This window comes from Bos indicus, chromosome 25, assembly GCF_029378745.1.
Source record: "Bos indicus isolate NIAB-ARS_2022 breed Sahiwal x Tharparkar chromosome 25, NIAB-ARS_B.indTharparkar_mat_pri_1.0, whole genome shotgun sequence".
Taxonomy (NCBI): domain Eukaryota; kingdom Metazoa; phylum Chordata; class Mammalia; order Artiodactyla; family Bovidae; genus Bos; species Bos indicus.
In genome coordinates this window covers 27,982,627-28,004,009 of record NC_091784.1, presented here as the reverse complement: position 1 = coordinate 28,004,009, position 21,383 = coordinate 27,982,627, and the positions used below count along the sequence as shown (strand labels likewise).

General features: G+C 47.4%; 1 protein-coding gene and 1 non-coding gene across 3 annotated transcripts in view; one reads left to right on the top strand and one right to left on the bottom strand.

Moving 5' to 3' along the window:
• Positions 1-20,330, top strand: part of BCL7C (BAF chromatin remodeling complex subunit BCL7C) — a 38,509-nt gene extending 18,179 nt beyond the window's left edge. For both annotated transcript variants that reach the window (XM_070779931.1, XM_070779929.1), the window contains one exon: positions 12,480-20,330. In XM_070779931.1, coding sequence (XP_070636032.1) covers positions 12,480-12,686 — 207 coding nt within the window. In that variant the 3' untranslated portion in view covers positions 12,687-20,330. The remainder of the gene's footprint in view (positions 1-12,479) is intronic.
• On the bottom strand, positions 16,375-16,447 carry TRNAE-UUC (transfer RNA glutamic acid (anticodon UUC)). The gene has a single exon. It is a non-coding gene; the product is annotated as a tRNA-Glu (tRNA).
• Positions 20,331-21,383: the final 1,053 nt, after the last annotated feature.

The following is a 21,383-nucleotide window of genomic DNA, read 5'->3' as shown; positions in this document are numbered from 1 at the left end:
ACTGGAGTGGGTAGCCATTCCCTTCTGCAAGGGATCTTTCTGACTCAGGGATTGAACCCAGGTTTTCTGTATTGCTGGCAGATTCTTTATGGTCTGAGCCACCAGGAAAGCCCAGATCCCATCATACCCACTGATATTAGGGAGCCCCTCCTCAAATAGTGATATCCTCTATAAGCATGGAGGTGCTCCCTTCAATGTTTTAGCAAAGAAATTGTCTTCTGGGTCCTCTCACTGAATACACTTGACAGATTGCACATGATAAATCTAATCTATCACACTAAGCCTTTACCTTTAGATTCTCTCTTCTATGTGATACCAGGAACACTGTAGCATTTTGACCTCATTAAGTACAGACTGCTATTAGGTCCAAAATTCAGTTAGCTAACCAAGTGATTTCTTAGTGCCAACTTCTTAGCACATTAAATCTGGGATCTTTAGTAAATATACCCATAAATAAATGTGGCTCTAGCTAGAGTTATAATCTACCCTCATTGCTTAACACCCTTAAAACCCATTCTCACACACTTTTTAGGTTTCTGTCAACATACTCAGTTCAGTTCAGTTCATTCGTGTCCGACTCTTTGTGACCCCATGAATTGCAGCACACCAGGCCTCCCTGTCTATCACTAACTGCCGGAGTTCACTCAAACTCATGTCCATCGAGTCAGTGATGCCATCCAGCCATCTCATCATCTGTCATCCCCTTCTCCTCCTGCCCCCAATCCCTCCCAGCATCAGAGTCTTTTCCAATGAGTCAACTCTTTGCATGAGGTGGCCAAAGTACTGGAGTTTCAGCTTTAGCATCATTCCTTCCAAAGAACACCCAGGACTGATCTCCTTTAGAATGGACTGATTGGATCTCCTTGCAGTCCAAGGGACTCTCAGGAGTCTTCTCCAACACCACAGTTTAAAAGCATCAATTCTTCGGCGCTCAGCTTTCTTCACAGTCCAAGTCTATGTAACACATATTAACACAGTACTTTGCCAACAAAGGTCCATCTAGTCAAAGCTATGGTTTTTCCAGTAGTCATGTGTGGATGTGAAAGTTGAACTATAAAGAAAGCTGAGCACTGAAGAATTAATGCTTTTGGACTGTAGTGTTGGAGAAGATTCTTAAGAGTCCCTTGGACTGCAAGGAGATCAAACCAGTCAATCCTAAAGGAAATCAGTCCTGAATATTCATTGGAAGGACTGATGCTGAAGCTGAAACTCCAATATTTTGACCACCAGATGCAAAGAACTGACTCCTTGGAAAGACCCTGATGCTGGGAAAGATTGAAGGCAGGAGAAGGGGATGACAGAGGATGAGATGGTTGAATAGCCTCACTGACTCAAAGGACATGAGTTTGAGCAAATTCTGGGAGTTGGTGATGGACGGGGAAGCCTGATATGCTGCAGTCCATGAGGTTGCAACGAGTCGGACACGACGGAACGACTGAGCTGAACTGAAAGACTTACAGACAGCAGGGGAGGTGAATTTTGAGTGGAATGAGCACCCCTTTTCAAGGCATTTGCCCCAGGTAAAGTTATCACAGGGTTTTCAAACAGAAAAGTTAGTTTCATTAGACACAGGAGAGCAAGCTACTTCCAATGGCAAAAGAGACTCAGAATGACTTGGGAGTTCAATATTGTCTCCTTTGTCTGATTCTAACCACATGCGCCCTTCCAAATTTCTGCACCCTATCCTTTCCTGATTGATGCCCTGCTGCTGCTAAGTCACTTCAGTCGTGTCCGACTCTGTGCGACCCCACAGACGGGAGCCCACCAGGCTCCCCCGTCCCTGGGATTCTCCAGGCAAGAACACTGGAGTGGGTTGCCATTTCCTTCTCCAATGCATGAAAGTGAAAAGTGAAAGTGAAGTCGCTCAGTCGTGTCTGACTCTTAGCGACCTCATGGACTGCAGCCCTCCAGGCTCCTCCACCCATGGGATTTTCCAGGCAAGAGTACTGGAGTGGGGTGCCATTGCCTTCTCCAGATTGATGCCCTAGATTTCCCATAACAGATTTGTCAAGACAGTGAATTCAGTTGTCATTTTCTCTCTAATCACTCAAGTGCACTGCAAAGAATCCATCTTACCACACAGTCTAGAGTTATTACTACTGCCATAGGAGCCAGGAGAAGTTGGACTCCCAAGGCATATGCTTTAGTTGTCACCCCATCACAATCAGCCACAGGTGATAGTTTGATTAACTGTGATACAGCTGCATGGTGTGGTTTATTAGCATCCCATTTCCCGTTGACTAGAGCTCAGCATCAAGGTTGTGACCATATCACTGCAAAATCCCATCTCTGTGGGTCTTTCTCCTAGAACCACTCCCAGAACCAATTATTGTATCAGTCAGGGTCCAACCAGGAGGCAGAAGCCACCATGGGAAAGCTTAACATAAAGAACTATTGATAGGAATAATAGGGAAATGGCTAACGAGGGCTGAAGAGAATTCTAAAGAATACAGAATTAGATATTAAGATCAGCTACTATCCCTAGGACTGATGCAGAGAGCCCAAGAAAGATCCCTTTCCCACCAGGCTGAGATCAGACTTCATTTGAAAGGACCAGGCAGACAAACTGCTGACGGCCTTACCTTTGTGACTTCCTGGAAATCGGCCCTCTGGGGTGTCAGGTGAAGCTGCTAATCATGGAGCATTGCTAGAACCAAGATTGCAGGAGGTGTTCTCTACAGGAGCCAGGTGCTGGAGAGCTTTATCAGTACAGGGATCAGCACAGTAGAAAGTCATGCCACTGTGGAGTCACACGGTAGAGGATATACACTCAGTGAGAGCCAGGTGCTGGAGAAAGCGGCACTGAGAAAGGAATCAAGCACTGTCAACATTAGAGAAAGTGAGCTTGGTAAGAACAAAGTGCTGGAGAAAATCAGACTGCTCCCATCGTCAAGTGTTGGAAAAAGCATGCTCTGCAGATCAGTGTGAGAGAAAGCTGTGTGAGGGTCAGGATGGGTGGTGTACAAAAGGAGTCCAAGCGCTGAGTCCAGTCACTGCAAAGGCAGCATGTGGTCTGGGGTCAGTGGTGTCCACATGGAGGTAGAGAGGTAAGGCAATGTGGTTGCAAGTTGGGAGCTGTGAGCTCATCAAAGGACTCCTCACTGTCACTTCTAAGGCAGGGAACCTCTGGATGTGCCCACATACATGTGCCCATGCAAAGCTGTGCAACAGGAGCAAGAAAAAAGCCTCAACAGTACCAGAACCAGGAAGAGCATCTCCTTCCTCTTTCAATGTCCCTCCAGCGCCCTCTACTGACAAAGCTTAACATCGTGTTCACTGCAAGGAGAAACGAGTACATAGTCCAGTCCAGTATCTCAGAGCAAATACTAAAGCGTGAATTTGGAGCTGAGAGGCAGTAACCTGAAAACTGGCATAGTGGCAGAATCCCCACATAGTCTCTCTGAACCGCAGACTGGGGACCAATATAGCAAGACAGGCTAAGTGAAAGTCCCACTTGCTACAAAGACAACAAACCAGTAAAAATACCACATCCCTGGGAGAAGTGCAGAAATTCATGCAAAGAATTGAAAGAAGCATGGGTAGTGAGACATCACATACCCATTTAACCCGCCAGTCTGGCCTGTTCAGAAGTCAGATGGAGAATAACTGCGGACCAGCATGAACTGATTCCAATTGCAGCTGCTGTCCCAGATTTAGTACCTTTCCCCTGATGTTTGGTAACTGACTAGTGACTTGGCTCTTTCTCCATACCAACATGCAAGGTCCACCAGAGCAGTTTCCTCTTTAGCTGGCAACGCCACTGTATATCTTCAGCATGCTCCAGGGATCTGTCAATTCTGATCTGCTGTAATATAGTCTACAAAGATCTCAGTCATCTTAACATCCCACAGACCACCACACCGGGCCACTATATTGAGAACATTATTGGATCTGATGAGCAGCAAGTAACAAGTACCTTAATTGTCCTAATAAGACATATGCAAACTAGAAGGTGGGAGATAAATGCCCTCTAAAGACTCAGGGGATACTTCTCTGGGGGTTCAGTGGTTGAGAATCCACCTGCTAATGCAGGGGACATGAGTTCAATCCCTGGTCCGAGAAAATTTGACATGCTGCAGGGCAACTAAGCCCCTGCACCACAACCACTGAAGCCTGTGCTCTGGAGTCCATGCTCCACAACCAGAGAAACCACTGCAATGAGGAGCCCTCGCACCACAACTAGAGAGCAGCCCCTGCTCATCACAACTAGAGAAAGCCCACATGTAGTAACGAGGACCCAGCACAGCCAAAAAAAAAAAAGATTCAGAGGACTGTCACTCCAGTGAAGTCTCTGGAGATTCAGTGGCCAGAGTATGTAAAGATATCTCCTCCAAGGTGAAAGACCAGTTGCTCTCATACAACCTACTCCCCCTCATAGAGGAACAGTGCTTGGTAGGCATGTATGGATTTTGGAGGCAATGTAGCTCGTCAGTAAAGCCCCCTGGGAGATGCCAGTTTTGAGTAGAGAGCAGGGAAAGAGAAGGTTCTATAACACTTTCAAGGCGCCCTGTCACTGTACCGATGATCCAGCAAAGCCAGTGACATTCCAGCAAGCACCAAGAGCAGAATCAAAGCACAGACTCACAGGATTTTTGATAAGTGTAGGCTTTCAACTGTTCTACTTTTCAGAAACAGTCTCTGAGGAGTTCTTTGGTCGTCCAGTGGTTGAGAATCAGCCTTGCTATGAGGGGATGCAGGTTCAATCCCTGGTCAGGGTAACTAAGATCCCACATGCAGCAGACTACTGAGCCCACGCACTCTGGAGCCCATGTGCCATAACCCAAGAGTCTGTGGCACAGCACCTGATGCAGCCAAATAAATATCTTAAAAAAATCTGTAGCTTAAGGGGCTTCCAGGCAGTCCAGTGGCTAACACTCCAAGCTCCCAATGCGGGGGACCCGGGTTTGATCCCTGGTCAGGGAACTAGATCTAAGACCCATAGCAAATAAATAAATATTTTTTTAAAAACTTCATAATTTAAAAAAGAAACAGTCTCTGGCTTGCTCTTGGGATGTGGTAGGAACTGAACATGTAGCCAGCAGATATTGGGTGACCAAGCAACCTGAGATACTCATCATGAAAGGATGTTGTCTGACCAACCCAACTGTGAGGTTGGGTGTACCCAGCAGCATTCTATCATCACCTGAGATAAAAGACCAAGCTTGGAAAGGTCCAGAAGTTACGAGCCATTTACAGGAGCAGGTGGTTTCTTGACCTTCTCTCCCTCCATCACTGGCTGTGCCTTTCTAGGGTGTCCTTTACACCCAGCTGACTGATGAAGAAAAGACTCAAGCCTGTTCACAGGTGACTCTGGCTGATAGGCTGTTATGAGCTGTCAGTGGACAGCCACAGCTCCCCCCACCAGCTGGGTGAACCTGAAGGACACTGGTGAAGAAAAACCCTCACAGTGGACAGAGCTTTGAGCAGTGTCTTCGGCTCTTCACTATGTCTGGCAGGTGAAATGACCAGAAGTATGAACCTGCATTAATTGATGGACGGTTGCTAAGGTTTGGCTGGCTGGTCAGGAACTTGAGAGGAACAGAATTGGAAGATGGGTGACAAGAAATTTGAGTCCTTATGGCCCTTCTATTTTTTGCACCAGGTCTTATTTGCAGCATGTGGGTGCTTTGTTGCAGCATGGGGAATCTAGTTCCCTGATCAGGGATTGAACCTGGGCCCCCTTCGTTGGGAACATGGGTTTTAACCATTGGACCACCAGGGAAGTCCATTATAGCCCTTCTTTTAACAATCTTCCTCAATCAGTTGTACTTCAGTTGGAGCCATTTCATTCAGGGGTCCAGCTTTGTCTTCTCTCCTCTGGTTTCTTAGTCCTCCTCAATGGGTTGTTAGCTTCTCTTTATCTGTTCATGAGTTTATTTCCTCTGACCACTCGGAACAGCACTTTAGCGTCTCTCAAACAGCTGCTGCTGCTAAGTCGCTTCAGTCATGTCCGACTCTGTGTGACCCCATAGACGGCAGCCCACCAGGCTCCCCCATCCCTGGGATTCTCCAGGCAAGAACACTGGAGTGGGCTACCATTTCCTTCTCCGTTGCATGAAAGTGAAAAGTGAAAATGAAGTCGCTCAGTCGTGTCCGACTCTTCGGGACCTCATGGACTGCAGCCTACCAGGCTCCTCCATCCATGAGATTTTCCAGGCAAGAGTACTGGAGTGGGGTGCCATTGCCTTCTCCACTCTCAAACAGAGGCAAGGAGTATAAGAGAGCAATGTTCTCCTGAATAGGCCAGGGTATTAGTTTGCTTGGGCTGCCGTAACAAAGTACCACAGACTGGTGACTGAAACCACAGAAATTTGTTTTCTCACAGCTTTATTTATTTATTGGTGAAGCAGCAAGGCATGTGGGATCTCAGTTCCCCAACCAGGCATCAAACCCATGCCCCCTGCAGTGGAAGCAGGGAGTCTTAAAACCACTGGACCATGAGGGAAGTGGCTTAATCTCCTCTTCTCTTAAGGATACCAGTCATGTTGGATTAGGGCCCTCCTTCATGACCTTATTTTAACTTCATTACCTCTTAAAAGACCCTATCTCCCAGCAGAGTCACATTCTGAAGTAGCAGTTGTTAGGATTTCAGCACATGAATTCGAGGGGGGTGCACAATTCAGCCCTTAGGAACCAGTACTGAACACATTTGAAGACACTTGTCCTGCAGCTAAGACACAAAGAAGAGGAAACCTCACTGATGGGGCTCCTCGAGTGCTGGCAGCCATCTTCTCCAGTCAATCTGCCTCTACAGCTCCCTTGCAGGTCCTCAGAGGTGAGCAGACTAGAGAGGCTCTTCCGGGGCTCTATGTCAGGGGGAAAAGAGGAAGCCCCCGTGACGCCCCTCTTCCTGAGTTCTAGGCCATGTTACTAAACCCCAGAATTCATGATTTATCCATCCACCGTCACTGGTAGGACGGGACCATGACAGGCCTCCCCTTGTAAAACCTGGTATATAGAGGAGTAAAGCAGAACTCCCAAGTGGAAAAACATCAAGAAACTGGAGTATAGATACATTTCTCTCTCCTAAAGTGAAAGTGGCTCAGTCATGTCTGACTCTTTGCAACCCCATGGACTCAGGCCAGAATACTGGAGCGGGTAGCCTTTCCCTTCTCCAGGAGATCTTCCCAACCCAGGGATCAAACCCAGGTCTCCCATTGCAGGCGGATTCTTTGCCAGCTGAGCCACAAGGGATGCTCTTTCCTAAGGAAGGCAGGAAAGAGGGAGTCCTTGAAAGGATTCCCACCTCTTTAGTCAGGCTCTTTTTTTTTTTTTTTTTAAGATTTTTGTTTGTTTGTTTTATGTGGAGCATTTTTAAAGGCTTCATTGAATTTATTACAATACTACTTCTGGTTTATGTTTTGGTTTCTTGGCCTCCAGGCTTGTGGGATCTTAGCTTCCCCACTAGGGACTGAACTGCACCGCCTGCGTTGGAAGGCAAAGTCTTAACCACTAGACCACCAGGGAGGTCCCTCTGGCCAGGTTCTTTCATGAAACCAAGTGTATTCATTTTCCCTTGCTCCGTAACAAATGAGCCCAAACTTAGAGTTTAAAGTGAGACTCATTTATTATCTCACATTTTTGTTGATCAGAGACTATGGGCTTGGCTGGGTTCTCAGTTTAGGGTTTCATAAAGTGAAAGTGGCTGTCGTGTCCGACTCTTTGGAACCCATGGACTATACAGTCCATGGAATTCTCCAGGCCAGAATACTGGAGTGGATAGCCTTTACCCTTCCCCAGGGGATCTTCCCAACCCAGGGATCGAACCAGGGTCTCCTGCATTGCAGGCGGATTCTTTACCAACTGAACTATCAGGGAAGTCTAGGGCCTCATAAGGCCCAAGTCAAGTTGCTGACTGAGGTGGGCTCTTACCTAGAAGCTGTAGGGACAAATCCACTTCCATGTAAGTTCCATTTGTTGGCCAAATTCAGTTCCTTACAGTGTAGGATGTCTCCATGCGCTGTCGGGGTAGAGGGTGGATGTCAGCTCTTTCAGAGGCCTCCAAAGGGAATTCCTTGGCGGTCCAGTGGTTAGGACTCTGTGCTTCCATTGTATGGGGCCTAGGTTGGATCCTTGGGCAGGGAATTAAGATCCCACAGGGACAATAAAAAGGCCACTGCATTCCTCATCACACGGGTCCCTTCGTCAGCAAGCCAGCAGGGGCTCCAGTCCTCCTCATGCTTCACATCTCTGACTTCCTCTTCCGCCACCTGCTGGAGAAACCTCTCCTAAACAGCTACCTGATTGGTTGAGAATCTCCATATCTTAACCTCAGCTGACTTGGATCTTTAATTACACCTCCAAAAATCCCTTCACAGCAGTACCTAGATTAGCATTTGATTGAAGAACTAAGGGGCAGGGATTTTAGAGGGTTATCTTTAGAATTCTGCCTACCAGACAGGAATCCCTGTCTTGGCCTGGAGAGAAAGCCGTCCCCCTCTGCCAGAGGCTTCTTAAGTCCTTGTTGTTGTTTAGTCGCTATGTAGTGTCTGACTCTGTGTGACCCCATGGACTGTAGCCCACCAGGCTCCTCTGTCCAGGGGATTCTCCAGACAAGAATACTGGCGTGGGTTACCATTTCCTTCTCCAGGGGATCTTCGTGACCAAAGGATTCAACCCAAGTTGCCTGCTTGGCAGGTGGATTCTTTACCACTGAGCCACCTGGGAAGCCCTCTTAGATCCTAGCCTGGCACCAAAGATAAGAAAATGTGGGCCATGTGCTCCTCTGGAGAGACCAGTCAGCTCCTCAGCTGGTTCATAAATTCTTAGCTGCTGCTGCTGCTGCTAAGTTGCTTAAGTAGTGTCTGACTCTGTGTGACCCCATAGACGGCAGCCCAGCAGGCTCCCCCGTCCCTGGGATTCTCCAGGCAAGAACACTGGAGTGGGTTGCCATTGCCTTCTCCAATGCAGGAAAGTGAAAGTGAAGTCGCTCAGTCCTGTCCAACTCCTAGCAACCCCATGGACTGCAGCCTACCAGGCTTCTCCGTCCATGGGATTTGCCATGGACGGAGTGGGTTGCCATTGCCTTCTCCAAAATTCTTAGCAACTTAGTGTGAATTAGAAAAAGGTGCCCTTTCCTTATACAGACCTCTGTTCACCACAATGTGTGGCACCCCCAGAGTTATGCAGTGCACATGTACTGCTCTGAGCAGTGGCCCGAATCCCAGTGGGATCAGATACAATGCACTTCCCAACCACTTGCCCACACTAGCTGTTGTCTATAGAGACATTTTTTTCTCAGAACACTTCTGACATCCTTCATTGTTTTTTTTTTTTTATTATTTTTATTTAATTTTTGGCTGCACTGGGTCTTTGTTGTTGTTTGAGGGCTTTCTCTAGTTGCGGTGCCTGGGCTTCTCATTGCAGTAGTCTCTCTTGTTGCAGAACATAGCTCTAGGGCACACAGGCTCAGTGGTTGTGGCACACAGGCTTAGGTGCTCTGCAGCAGGTGGGATCTTCCTGGAAGTGAAGTGAAATCGCTCAGTTGTGTCCGACTCTTTGCGACCCCATGGACTGTAGCCTACCAGGCTCCTCAGTCCATGGGATTTTCCAGGCAAGTGTCCTGGATTGGGTTGCCATCTTCCCAGATCAGAGGTCAAACCTGTGTCCCCTGCATCTGCAGGCAGATTCCCAACCACCAGGGAAGTTCCACTGGCTTATTTTTATCTGTTGATGATTTGGGGGAAATACAAAATAAAATGGTCATCAGTTGACCTGAATAGGGTGATGAATTAGTACTCAGAAAAAAAATTTTTTTATCTACTGGTTGGATCTAAACTGTTTGGTCATATCTAAGTAAATAGCCAAGAACTCCCAAGGAACAAACCCTGAAGTCAGCAATATTAAGGTAAAAACAGAAGCTACCATTACTCAAAGCCCATATCTATATACATAGATTGGATATATAAACACAACATGCACGCACTCATATATACACACTCGTATACACATAACCTCATTTAACCTTCACAGGAACCCTATCAATTAGGCATGACATTATTCTCCCCACCAGACAGACAAGAAAACTGAGGCCTGGTTACTTGCCCAAGGTTAAGGATGAAAAGAAGCTAAGTCAGAACTCAGATCTATGCCATCTGATTGATGCAAAGCCCATGCTCCTAACCACTTCGTGGAAATTAGCTGAGTGTCTATGCCCTGAATCGAGGCCTTTGCTCTCTGCCTCTTGCATCAGAGCCAGGGTTACCCTCTGGTGAGCCCAGTGGCCCAATCTGGGATAGGGATATCTTAGTTGTATTCATAGGAAGGGTTTCCCAGGTGGCTCAGTGGTAAAAAAAAGTTCCTGCTGCTAATGCAGGAGATGTGGATTCAATTCCTGGGTCAGGAAGATTCCCTGGAGAAGGAAATGGCAACCCATTCCAGTATTCTTGCCTGGAGAATCCCATGGACAGAGGAGCATGTCAGGCTACCGTCCACGGGGTGGCAAAGAGTCAGACACAACTGAAGCAACTTAGCACGCACGCACATATGTATTCATGGGGATGACCTGCAGGGAAAAGGGTGGTAGTGAGTAGTTTGTGGCTACAAGAGAGAGATGGCCCGTGGGGCTTGGAAGGAGGAAACACGGTTGGCTTTGTCTTGTTCACCAGGGTATCTCCCACGCCTGACACCTTGCTGGCCCACAGGTAGTTTGCCGAATGACTGAATAACCACCTGTGACAGCATGCCTGTGATAGTTCCTCACTGTGTTCTGTCTCTCTGGCGTCTGCTCCTGCTACCAACCTCTTCCCTTTCCAATAAATTAGCATCTGAACTGGATCTGAAAGTGTCCTAGATTGCAGGCCCTGTGGCAAGTGTTTTATCTACATTTTCTCCTTTAAAGTGAAGTAAGAACCAGGAAATTCCCTGGTGGCCTAGTAGTTAGGATTCCAGGCTTTCACTGGTGTGGTCCGGGGTTCAATCCCTAGTTGGGGAACAAGCTGCGTGATGAGATTACTTCATATTTCAGGAGGCTTCTGGGCTGGCAGAAATATCCACTACTTTAATGCTCAATTTATTAGACTCCACTAAACAAAAAAAAGGAAAAAACTGAAAGTCATTTTTTATGAGGGATTTAGGCTTTGATTACAAATTTAACCAATTAAATTATCTTAAGTAATTTAAACTGCAAATACAAATTCAGTAGTCAAAAGATTCTTTTGATTACTTCATATGCTTTAAGGATACACAAATACAATAACAATAGAATTTATTAAAACTCATCATCAGGACTTCCCTGGTGGTCCAGTGGTTAGGAATCTGCCAGCCAATGCAGGGGCCATGGGTTTGATCTCTGGTCCAGAAGGATCCCACATGACACTTGCCTAAAAAATCCACCATCAAATCGGGTTATAAAAGGGATAAGACTATGGATTTAACTTTGTCTTGCCCTTATTCTGACACCTTCTTGAGGTTCCAGTTTTATACCTTTCTAGAGTTTCAGTAATTCTATCAATTATTATTTTTATACCTTCTTGGAGTTTGGGTAATCCTACTCGATCCAAAGGAAAAAGGCAACTGTCTCAGAATCAGCTAAGGCTGCAAGTTCCGGTCAGACATAGGACCACGTTACACTGTTCTAAAGAGGCAGACCTGAGCTGACCATTCATCAGCCCCAGCACCTGTTCACGGTAAAGATTTTCCTGTTTCTTATGGAGCTTCTAGGGCTTCCCTGGTGGCTCAGACGGTAAAGGATCCACCTGCAGTATAGGAGACCCAGGTTCCATCCCTGGGCCAGAAGATCCCCTGGAGAAGGGAATGGCAATCCATTCCAGTATTCTTGCCTGGAAAATCCCATAGACAGAGGAGCCTGGCGGGCTCAGTCCATGGGGTCCTGAAGAGTCAGATATGACTGAGCGATTAAGCATTGCAACCATGTACAGGGAGCTTTTAAGTCCCTCCTTTCCTCCATCCCTCTCTCCTTCCCTCCTTTTCTATCTTCCTTCCTCTCTCTTTGTTTTGTATGCTTTAAAAAAAAACTTTTCATATGGAGATTTTTTTTTCTTCTTGGAGATTTGTGTAGAATCTTACTTCCCTGACCAGGACTCGAACCCAGGCCCTTGGCAGTGAAATTGCAGAGTGCTAACCATTGGAGAAAGAGGGAATTACCCTTTACGGGTTTATTATATTGATCTTTCCAGTTTAACAAAGGGGTGCCAGGCCCTGCCTTCCTGAAGGCCTGTGGCTCCCAAGATGCTTCGCATACTATTATCCCCACCTAATCACTGAACAAACTGAGGCTTTGTAAAAAGTTATGTAACTTGCCTAAAATCACACTGCAAATAAGTGTAGAGCTGCCCGGTTCTATCCGATTTTAGAAACAGCTCCCATAGGACCCGGCCTCACCCTCTGCCCGCTGTCAGAAATGGGTGGTTTACAGACTGCCCCCCAAGTTGCCCGATTTAGGGCTCCCAAGGCAGGGTCTTCCTAGTCTCAGGTGGGCTGCGGAGAAAACACAACAGATTCTTCTTTCCTCCCTGCAGGATTCAGGAGTGAGGGTGACCAGGAGAGCCCTCCACGAGAAAGGCCTGAAAACAGAGCCTCTCAGGAGGCTTCTTCCCAGGAGAGGCCTCCGGACAAACGCCCGGCCCAGTTCCGCGGGGCCGCCGCCGCCGGAGCCCAGAGCTCCCGGGGGAGGAAGCAAGGCCCCGAGGGCACCCCGGATGATCCCCCAAGGGAAGGGGAGGTGAGCCGGCTCCCCAGGCAAGGCGAGGCCCTGAGGTTTCTCTTGGCCGCCCCAAGATCCAGCCACCCACCCGCTCCCCCCAAGGGCGCAGAGAGCTTCCCAGCTCCACGGCCACCGTGGGATCATCAGGGGCGCGCGGCCCCAGCCTGCCCCGAACCTAAGGTCACAGCACGCGTCTGGCTCGCCACCGACACCCGCACAGAGCAGGATCAACGGCCCCCCAAGTGCGGGAAAGGCTCCGGGCACAATCTGACCCCGTCGAGCGCCTGAGGACGCATCACAGCCGGGCCTCCACCCGGGGAGTGCGGGCGGGGCGCCGGGCCTCCACCCGGGGAAGGGCAGCCCGGGACGCGCCCCCTCTGCCCCCGAGGCCGCGCGCGGAGACCCTGCGCCACATGCCCTCCCCACTCCCTCCCTCCGGCCTCCCCGGAGGCCACGCTAGCGGGTGGGTTCATCCACCGCCTGACGACCTGCAGCAAGACCTCCCCGCGGGGCCAGCCTCCCCGCAGGCCCGTGTGGATACGAAGAAACCGACCTGGGCGGGCGGGGAGTGCCCAAAGCTTCTGGCACAGCCCCAGCGGACCGGAAAATCCCCACCTGGAGAAGGCCCAGGGCGAGGGAGCCCTTTGAGCGGCTCGCTCGCTGCACTGCTGGGCCTGTCCTAGGAAATGTCGACATCTCCCGTTGATTGAGGGCTTACCCCGTGCCAGGCCTTGCGATTTATGGAAATGATCTCATTCAGTCCTCACCACATCCCTGGGCCATTGGTGTTCTCATTATCAGCATTTTACAGAAGGAGAAACTAAGTCTCAGAGAGGTTAAGGCACCAGCTCAAAGTCACACAGCCAGAATGTGGCCGAACCAGCATTCAGACCCAGGTCTGCCTGCCTGACCCCACAGCCCGACAGAGGGCACTGCTTCTCCTGCTGGCACATGAGTGAGGGCTGCCGGTGCTGCCGGTTTGACAGGACACCTGCTTGTGAAGCATCCATTTTTCTCCTGGTGATTATATAGAACACTTTTTATACTAAAGTGAGCAGATACTCACCGGAATGCAAGTGAACATTTGCACCAGCGATTCAGATGCAACTTGTGACATCATAGGAATTTTATGCCAAGTCCAACGCTTCAAGCTCAGCCCCGGCTACCTGAGGTGCCCTCTTCTCAGACCTCTGCCTTGGGAGGGATGGTGACCAGGGAAGCTCTGCCCCTCGACCAGCTCCTGGATAGAACCTTCATGGAGGCCAAGGAAGATGGCCTTTCCCCAGTTTTTCATCCCATTGAGTTGCTTAAGGACATTCATCCAGTTTCTCTGGCCTAAAGTTTCCAAATTTCTGACAGAGATCAATCTAGGATTGGGGATTGGAAACCTGGAAATCTTAGGAACTCCTGAAATCATATCATTCTATGTATTTCCTAACTTTCTATATCTTTTTTTAATAAATAAGAAATACACTTTTAGTAGCAGTTCCGAAGAATTATAGGCTATAGCAAATATTCAAAACCAGGAAAGTACCAGAGAACATTACTGGGTAGGGTTAGGATAACAAGATGTTTTAAACCTTCAACAAGATCAACTGCACTACACAGAATCATGTGTTGAAATTGCTGATTTAAAGACTCGCGTCTAAAACTTTTTCTCAGCACATCATTCATAGGATTTGTATAGGATATACAATACATTTAAACACATTAAGTATTTAATTTGTGAGAATGTCTCACTGATAACAGCAGATGGGTGCCATGAGTACCTTTTTTGATTTGTTTGTTTTTAGTGACTTGTGGGATCCTAGTTCCCTTGCCAGGGATCGAACCCAGCTCCACGGCAGTGAATGAGTGGAGTCCTAACTACTGGGCCGCCAGGGAATTCCCACAAATATGTTTCGATATGGCAACAACTACCAAAAAAAAAGTCATTAGACTGTGACCCGTTCTCTCCTATGTACTCCCATCCTAAGTTCCAGAAATGTCTACCTTAACCTTGGACTCTGTCAGAGTTTCCTTCTCGTGCTTTCTACTTGACATCAGTGGAGTTCTTCAAACCAGGAATGCCTCGATGTTTATTGTTAAGCATTTGTTCTCACGTGATTGGGAAGGACTTCTGCATCAAAATACTCTTCTAAGCTGAGCGGGACTGGCAAAGCAGATCTGCTGCAGAAATAATTATCTCGTATACGGTAAAGTCCACTCATGGAAGCTTCACCCTTTCAGGAGCCTTAGGGCCAGAAAAGCCAGTTATGGATTCCAGCTCTGCCAGTTCCTGGCTGTGAGACCTTGGACAAGTCACTTTACCTCTCTGAGCTTTGATCTAATGGATAGAATGATACCTGGGAGATAATGCACTTGCTTTGTGAGGCAGTACTGAAGATGAAGGGTTAACAATGTGGCTTTGGAGTCAGACAGGCTGAGGTTTGAATCCATTATTTACTACCTCTTTGATCCAGGGCAAGGTCTAACCACTCTGAGCCCCATTTTTTCTCTTCTGTAAAATGGCAAAAAAAAAAAAAAAAACAACTGATGGAGCCCATTTCATAGGATTTTGGTGAGTTTCAATGAGATCATCTACGAAAACACTTCACACAGAGCATGGTACGCTGTGAATGCTTGATACGCGTGGACCGCTGTAGTTATTATCTGCTGTATCTACCTCACAGGGCAGTTGTGAGGATGAAAGGGAGGTTACGGTGTGGAAGCGCTTTCTAAGCTGTGAAATGGTCATCCACTTGCCTTTCCTTCAGAGCTGAGATGACCAGAAGCTACTGGCAGACCTCAGTGGTTTCTCCCAGGAAGGAGCCTGAGAATACCTACCTGTACCCACAGAAGGTAGCTGTGTTGAGGAGGCAGTATCACCATGGTTACCTGAAAAAGATGGTTTAGTTGCAATCAGGTAGGCAAACTCCAGTGTCATCTGATAGGGATTTGGAGGGAAAGCCAGTTTTCAGAAGGAGGCTTTGGGAAGAGGATAGTATTAAGCAGAGCCTACCCACCTTAGGTTTGTTTAATAGGGATCAAATCAAGAGATGGGGACATGTAATAGAAAGTGGTGAGGGGGCTATTTGACCATTGTCTGAAGCCCTGTTATTGGCTGAACTTAAGAAACAATCCTATTAGCCAGAACCCTGCTCCTGCTGTGTCTGTACTTTCATTCATTCCTAGACGGTAGACCAAACATGGATCAAAGGGCTCTCCAAAGATGGTCTTGGGAAATTCTGAGAGCAGCCCCATAAAGTAAATACTAGCATGAGTCCTGTTCTGCAGCTGAGGGCCTGGAGTCTGGGAAAGTTAAGTCTGTCGCCCAAAGTCACACAGCCATTGTGGAGTCAGGATTCAGACAATCTGAACCCCTAGCCTCCGCCAGGCTTCCTCAGCTCACCGGGTGCCAGATGCTGAGCTTGGACATGAAGAAGGAAACACAGATGTGTGGGATTCAGTGCCTCAAGGGGCCTCCTCCCACCTTCTGTGGCAACTTCACAATTCTATGCCTATTTTTCTGGACACTGTTTCTTTGCTTCCAGAGATGTTTCCCTCTGCTTAGCCCTTAAGTCCAGGTTCTCTGGACCCCATCCTTGGACTCTTTTTCTTTTGTACAGAACTGTGAGAGATCTTAAAGTCCACAGCTTCAACTGCTGACATATCTTTTATTTTTATTTTTTTAATTCTTTGGCTGTGCCATGTGGCTTGTGGGATCTTAGTTCCCTGACCAGGGATCAAACCCGGGCCCTCGGCAGTGAAAGTGCAGAGTCCTAACCACTGGACAACCAGGGAATTCCTCATCTCCTTCTAATCTAGACTGTCCCTCTGAGCACCAGCACAATGTAGCCAACTGCCTCCTTGATATCCTCTCTGATGCTCCAGGCTCCCAACTGAATTCATCCTCTCTCCCTTACCATGTTGCTCCTCCTGAGCTCCCCTTCCTTCTTACCATGGCCTCCTAATTTCAAACACTGTTGTGGGGGTGAAGAACCCCAGAAGCCTTCCCAGACAAAGCCTCTTGAATTAGTTCTTGGGGCTAGAGACTGTGAGGTGTGTTCTCTGAGAGCTGCCCATGGTTTGGGGGTGAACTTGGAGGGTGGATTGCATCATTTAATCAACTGTGTGCTAGTGCCCGGCAGTTGGCAGGGTCTAGTAACAGAAGTGGAAGATACATTCATGAATGAAACAGACAGGATCCCCAGCTTCAGGGAACTTTCAGGCCAGTAGAGAAGATGGACCTCATGCAATCCTCCCCAAATACAGACTCTTACAAACTGTGACAATTATCATGAAGAAAATGTTCAGTGTGCTATGAAAGAACTTGGTAACTCTATGCTGGGTTGGAGGGTGGGGAGCTCAAAGGCCATTTTGAGAAAAGGACAGTTACTATATTCCTGAGAATTGAGTTGAGGGAACAGAATTCCATTTAGAAGTAACAGTAGGGTGCTGCACACAGGCCCAGAGGTGGGCAAGAATTTGGTGCATTGGGAAAGTTGAAAGGCAACTCGTGTCTATGGAGCTGAGTGTGCTGGGACATGTGGCTGACACAAGATTGGCCTGGCTGACTGGGGACGGCGGCAGGTGCCTTGTGGGCCATGCAAGGAGGCTGGATTTCTTGCTTTAACTTTTTACTTGGAAATAATTTTGAAGTTACAGAAAAGTACAAAGAGCATCTGTATGTCCTTTACTCCAAACTTCTGTTAGAATTGCTTATTCTCTATTATAGTATATACATGGGATTTTATTCGGAACTATTTGAGAATCAGTCGCATACATCTGTTCCTTTACCCTGTTGTTGTTGTTTAGTCACTAAGTCTCGTCCGACTCTTTTGTGACCCCATGGACTGTACCCCACCAGGCTTCTCTGTCCATGGGATTTCCCAGGCAAGAATACTGGAGTGGGTTGCTATTTCCTTCTCCAGGGGATCTTCCCAACCCAGGGATGGAACCCAAGTTTCCTGCATTGCAGGTGGATTCTTTACCTCTGAACCACCAGGAAAGCCCTCCTTTACCCTTAAATACTTAGTGTTTCCTGCCTCCATGCAGTCAAGTTATCCATTTCACTAAATTTCACATCGATGCAATATGGTATCTCATTTACCATCCACTTTGTTGATTGTCTCAATAATGTCCTTGATGTAGTATTTTCCCCTGTAGTCCAGAATCCAGGTTAGAAACGATGTATTGTATTAAACTGTCATTTCTCTTTAGTCTCCTTTAATCTGGAATAGTAGCCTTGGTCTTTTTTTATCTTTAAAAATTCTTTTTTAATTAATTAATTTTTAATTGAAGGATAATTGCTTTACAATATTGTGTGTGTTTCTGCCATACAACAACATGAAGCAGCCATAGGTATACATATGTCCCCGCCCTCTTGACCCTCCCTCCCACCTCCAAGCCTTGTCTTTTATGACATTGACATGGTGGGAAAATGCAGTCTTCCCCTTTAATAGAATGTTCCTCATTTGAGCGTTGTCTACTGTTTCTCCATGGTTACACATGGGTTAAGAATTCCTGGCTGGAAGACTGCATAAATGTTATTGTTTCCTTCTCAGTGTGACAACAAGAGGCATACAATGTCTGTCTGCTCCTCCTTAGTGATTTTAATGTTGTCCTATTTCTCCAATCTCTAGTTTAAAAAATTTCCCTTGTAACTGAGAAGCCGTCAGGGAGATACTTGACTACCATATTGTTGTTTTAGTTGCTAAGTGGTGTCCAACTCTTGTGACCCCATAGACCAGGCTCCTCTGTCCATGGGATTTCCCAGGCAAGAATACTGGAATGGGTTGCCATTCTCCAGGGGATCTTCCTGACCCAGGGATCAGACTCATGTCTCCTTCACTGGCAGGCAGATTCCTTACCACTGAGCCACTTGGGAAGCCTACATGACTACCATGCTGATGTCCTATTTCCTAGATTATTAACTAGATGAGATTGACCATCTCTTTCTGATTCTTACCTGAATCAGATCAATCTTTATCACGATGGTTACAAAATGGTAACGTCAACTCCAGGACTCCTTCCACTTGATATTCCTCTGCCTACTTATTTAATATTTATTATCAGTAAGGACTTTAAGATTTCTCTTATTTTCCAATAATCTTATAGTTATGAGCCTTATCTTGGTGCTCAGATTGCCCCAGATTTGGCCAGTGGGAGCCCTTTAAAACTAGAAGCCTGGTTGTTATCCCCACTTCACTGGAGTAGCATGCTTCTGTTTACACAGATGACCACCTTTGAGTGTGGACTGTGTGTTGTAGGGGCTCAGACATAGGGAGACCCTGTGGGGAAGCTCCTGTGATCCAGGAGGGAGATATGGCTTAGACTGGGGCAGTGACATACCGGATGGATGAAAAGAATAGATGGATGTTTGAGAAACTTCGGTGGTAGAATCCACAGGACTTAGTGGGGTGGGGGTGGGGTGAATGTGTGAGCCATCAGAGAAAGAGGAGTCAGGAGTGACCGAAGCAGCTGAGTGGATGGTGGAGTTTACTGATGCTGGGAAGACAAGCTGCGTAAGGGGATCAGGTGGGAAGGGTGTTTTAGACAGTCCAGCTTGAGATGTGTTTGACATCTAAGTGAGGATGTCAGTAGACAATGGCTTATACTGTTCTGGAACTGACACGAGCAGTCCAGACCAGAAGAAAATCTGGCACTGCTACAGATGGATGATTTCTGAATCCACAGTCCTGGATAAAATGCTGTGAGAGGAAAACATGGAGGAGAGAGAGGGACCGAGCAGGGAATCCTGAGGGAGTTTGCTGTTTGGGGGCCTGGAGGGATGTATGGCCGAAGATGGCAGTGGACGGCTCCGTGGGGTCAGATCCCATGGAGGCTGGAATGTCAGGCCATATCCTGAAGGTTCCTGGGAAGCATTGAAGGGTTCCAAGTAGGGACTGAGTGACAAGGGAACGACCCGAGTTTTAGAAAGATTATTCCGAGAGACACGTAGGGGTGAGTTGGAGGGTCGTGACTGTAGCTAACGCTGTGGTTCTTTCTAAAGTAAATCGGCTTCTCTTTTGTCCCTGGAGCTCACTCAGATGGAGACCTGTGCCTGAAGGCCCTCTTCTTGTCCATCTGGGCACAAACAAGATGATCTAAACATCTGCCCAGCTGCTCTGAGCAACCCCCGGGTAACGTGACGGCAAACTCCCATCTCCTCGACTCGTTTTGGCTGGAGAGTTTTTCTTGCTGGGGGGTGAGGGTGGGGGTGAACCTTTTGAGCCAGGCGCAGCGTAAAATGTGCAGGAGATGGTCTCTGAGGTTTGTGGGAGTCTGCTTTGAGTTTAGTGTGGTCTCTGTCACCTAGGCAAGCTGCCCATTTAAACCGGTGTGTTGTCCCCTCCCCACCCCCACACATGCAGGGGAAGGTGGGTTGCGCCAGGAAGAACATCTTAGTGCATCCTCTTCTTACCAGGGGTGGTGCTGTGTGGAGGACCTGCAGTTCTGCTTAGATGGTGTCGGCTGCCCATTTGGATGGAGACACAGACAGCCAAAGGCGGACATTTCAAGAGACCAGAGGGAGGGGCAGGTGCCCTGGAAGCCCAGAAAAGGCAAGATTGTTTCTGGTTGGAGAAGTCAGGAAAGGTCCGCCTGGGGAAGATGGTGTTTGAATCGGGCCTTGAGGATAGAGGATTATGCAGTGAAAAAGAGGAAATAAGAAAAAAAAATCAAAGTCCCACATCCTCATGTTTTATTGACATTGTCAGTACAGTCATTATTGGTTGCCTAAACATCTCAGCAGGCAGATCCTCCTTTGTTAGTCCTCTGACCATGGGAATGATTCATTCTAGGCCTCATGACATAGTCTTGGGGCCTGTGACGGGGCAGCGCGGGGAGCAGAAGCAGCTTGGGACCAAATGCAACTCGGGAATCCGTGCTTGAGCCCCCTGCTCACGCGTCCATTCAGCCAAGGACCCACGACATCCCAGGCCCTGAGGATATGACGATGAGGAGGACATGCTCCTGTTCCGAAGGTCTCACATCTGCTAGAAAGGGGGTCTCAGGTGGAGAGACTTTATTGTAGGGCACATGTAGATGCCACCAGAGAGGCACAACGCTAGGAGCTGCGGTGCTGACACAGACAAGGGGCTGAAGGGAGCTGAGGCCTTGGGAGTGGACGAGCATGTCAGGCGGAGCGAGAAGGGGGATGTTCAAGGGCACAGGTCAGAGGACCAAGTTCATGTGGAGCACCAAGGCGCTTCCCTCTCCACAGGCCAGAAGGTACATCTCTCCTCCTCTTAGGCTTCTGGGCGTTCTTTTTTTTCTGTTTTCTATTTTAAATATTTCCCATTTGGGGAGTAGGGGAGTATTTTATACTCTTTTCAGAGATCTCAACTTGCATGCTTAGTTCATTCGTTTTTTTCTCTTTTTTTGACACTAAAAGCATTGAATGCTATTAATTTTGCCTCTGCAGGTAGATTTGACTGTATCCTTTTATTATGATTATCATTATCCCCAAATAGTTTGCTTTTTATCCTTGATTTACTTCTTGTCCTAAGGGTAATTTGAGATGTTATTTATGGTTTTCAGTTTCTGAGTGGTGTGTTTTATATTACTGTTAGTTGTACTGCATTTTGATCTGAGACTGACTTCTAGAATTTCTATTTTTCAAAATTTACCAAAATATTCTCTGTAGTTTAATATTTATTGCAGTTTGTCACTGTCCATGAAACTTGAAATGAAGGTACACTATTTGTTTTCAAGGTCAAAATTTCATATGTTCCTA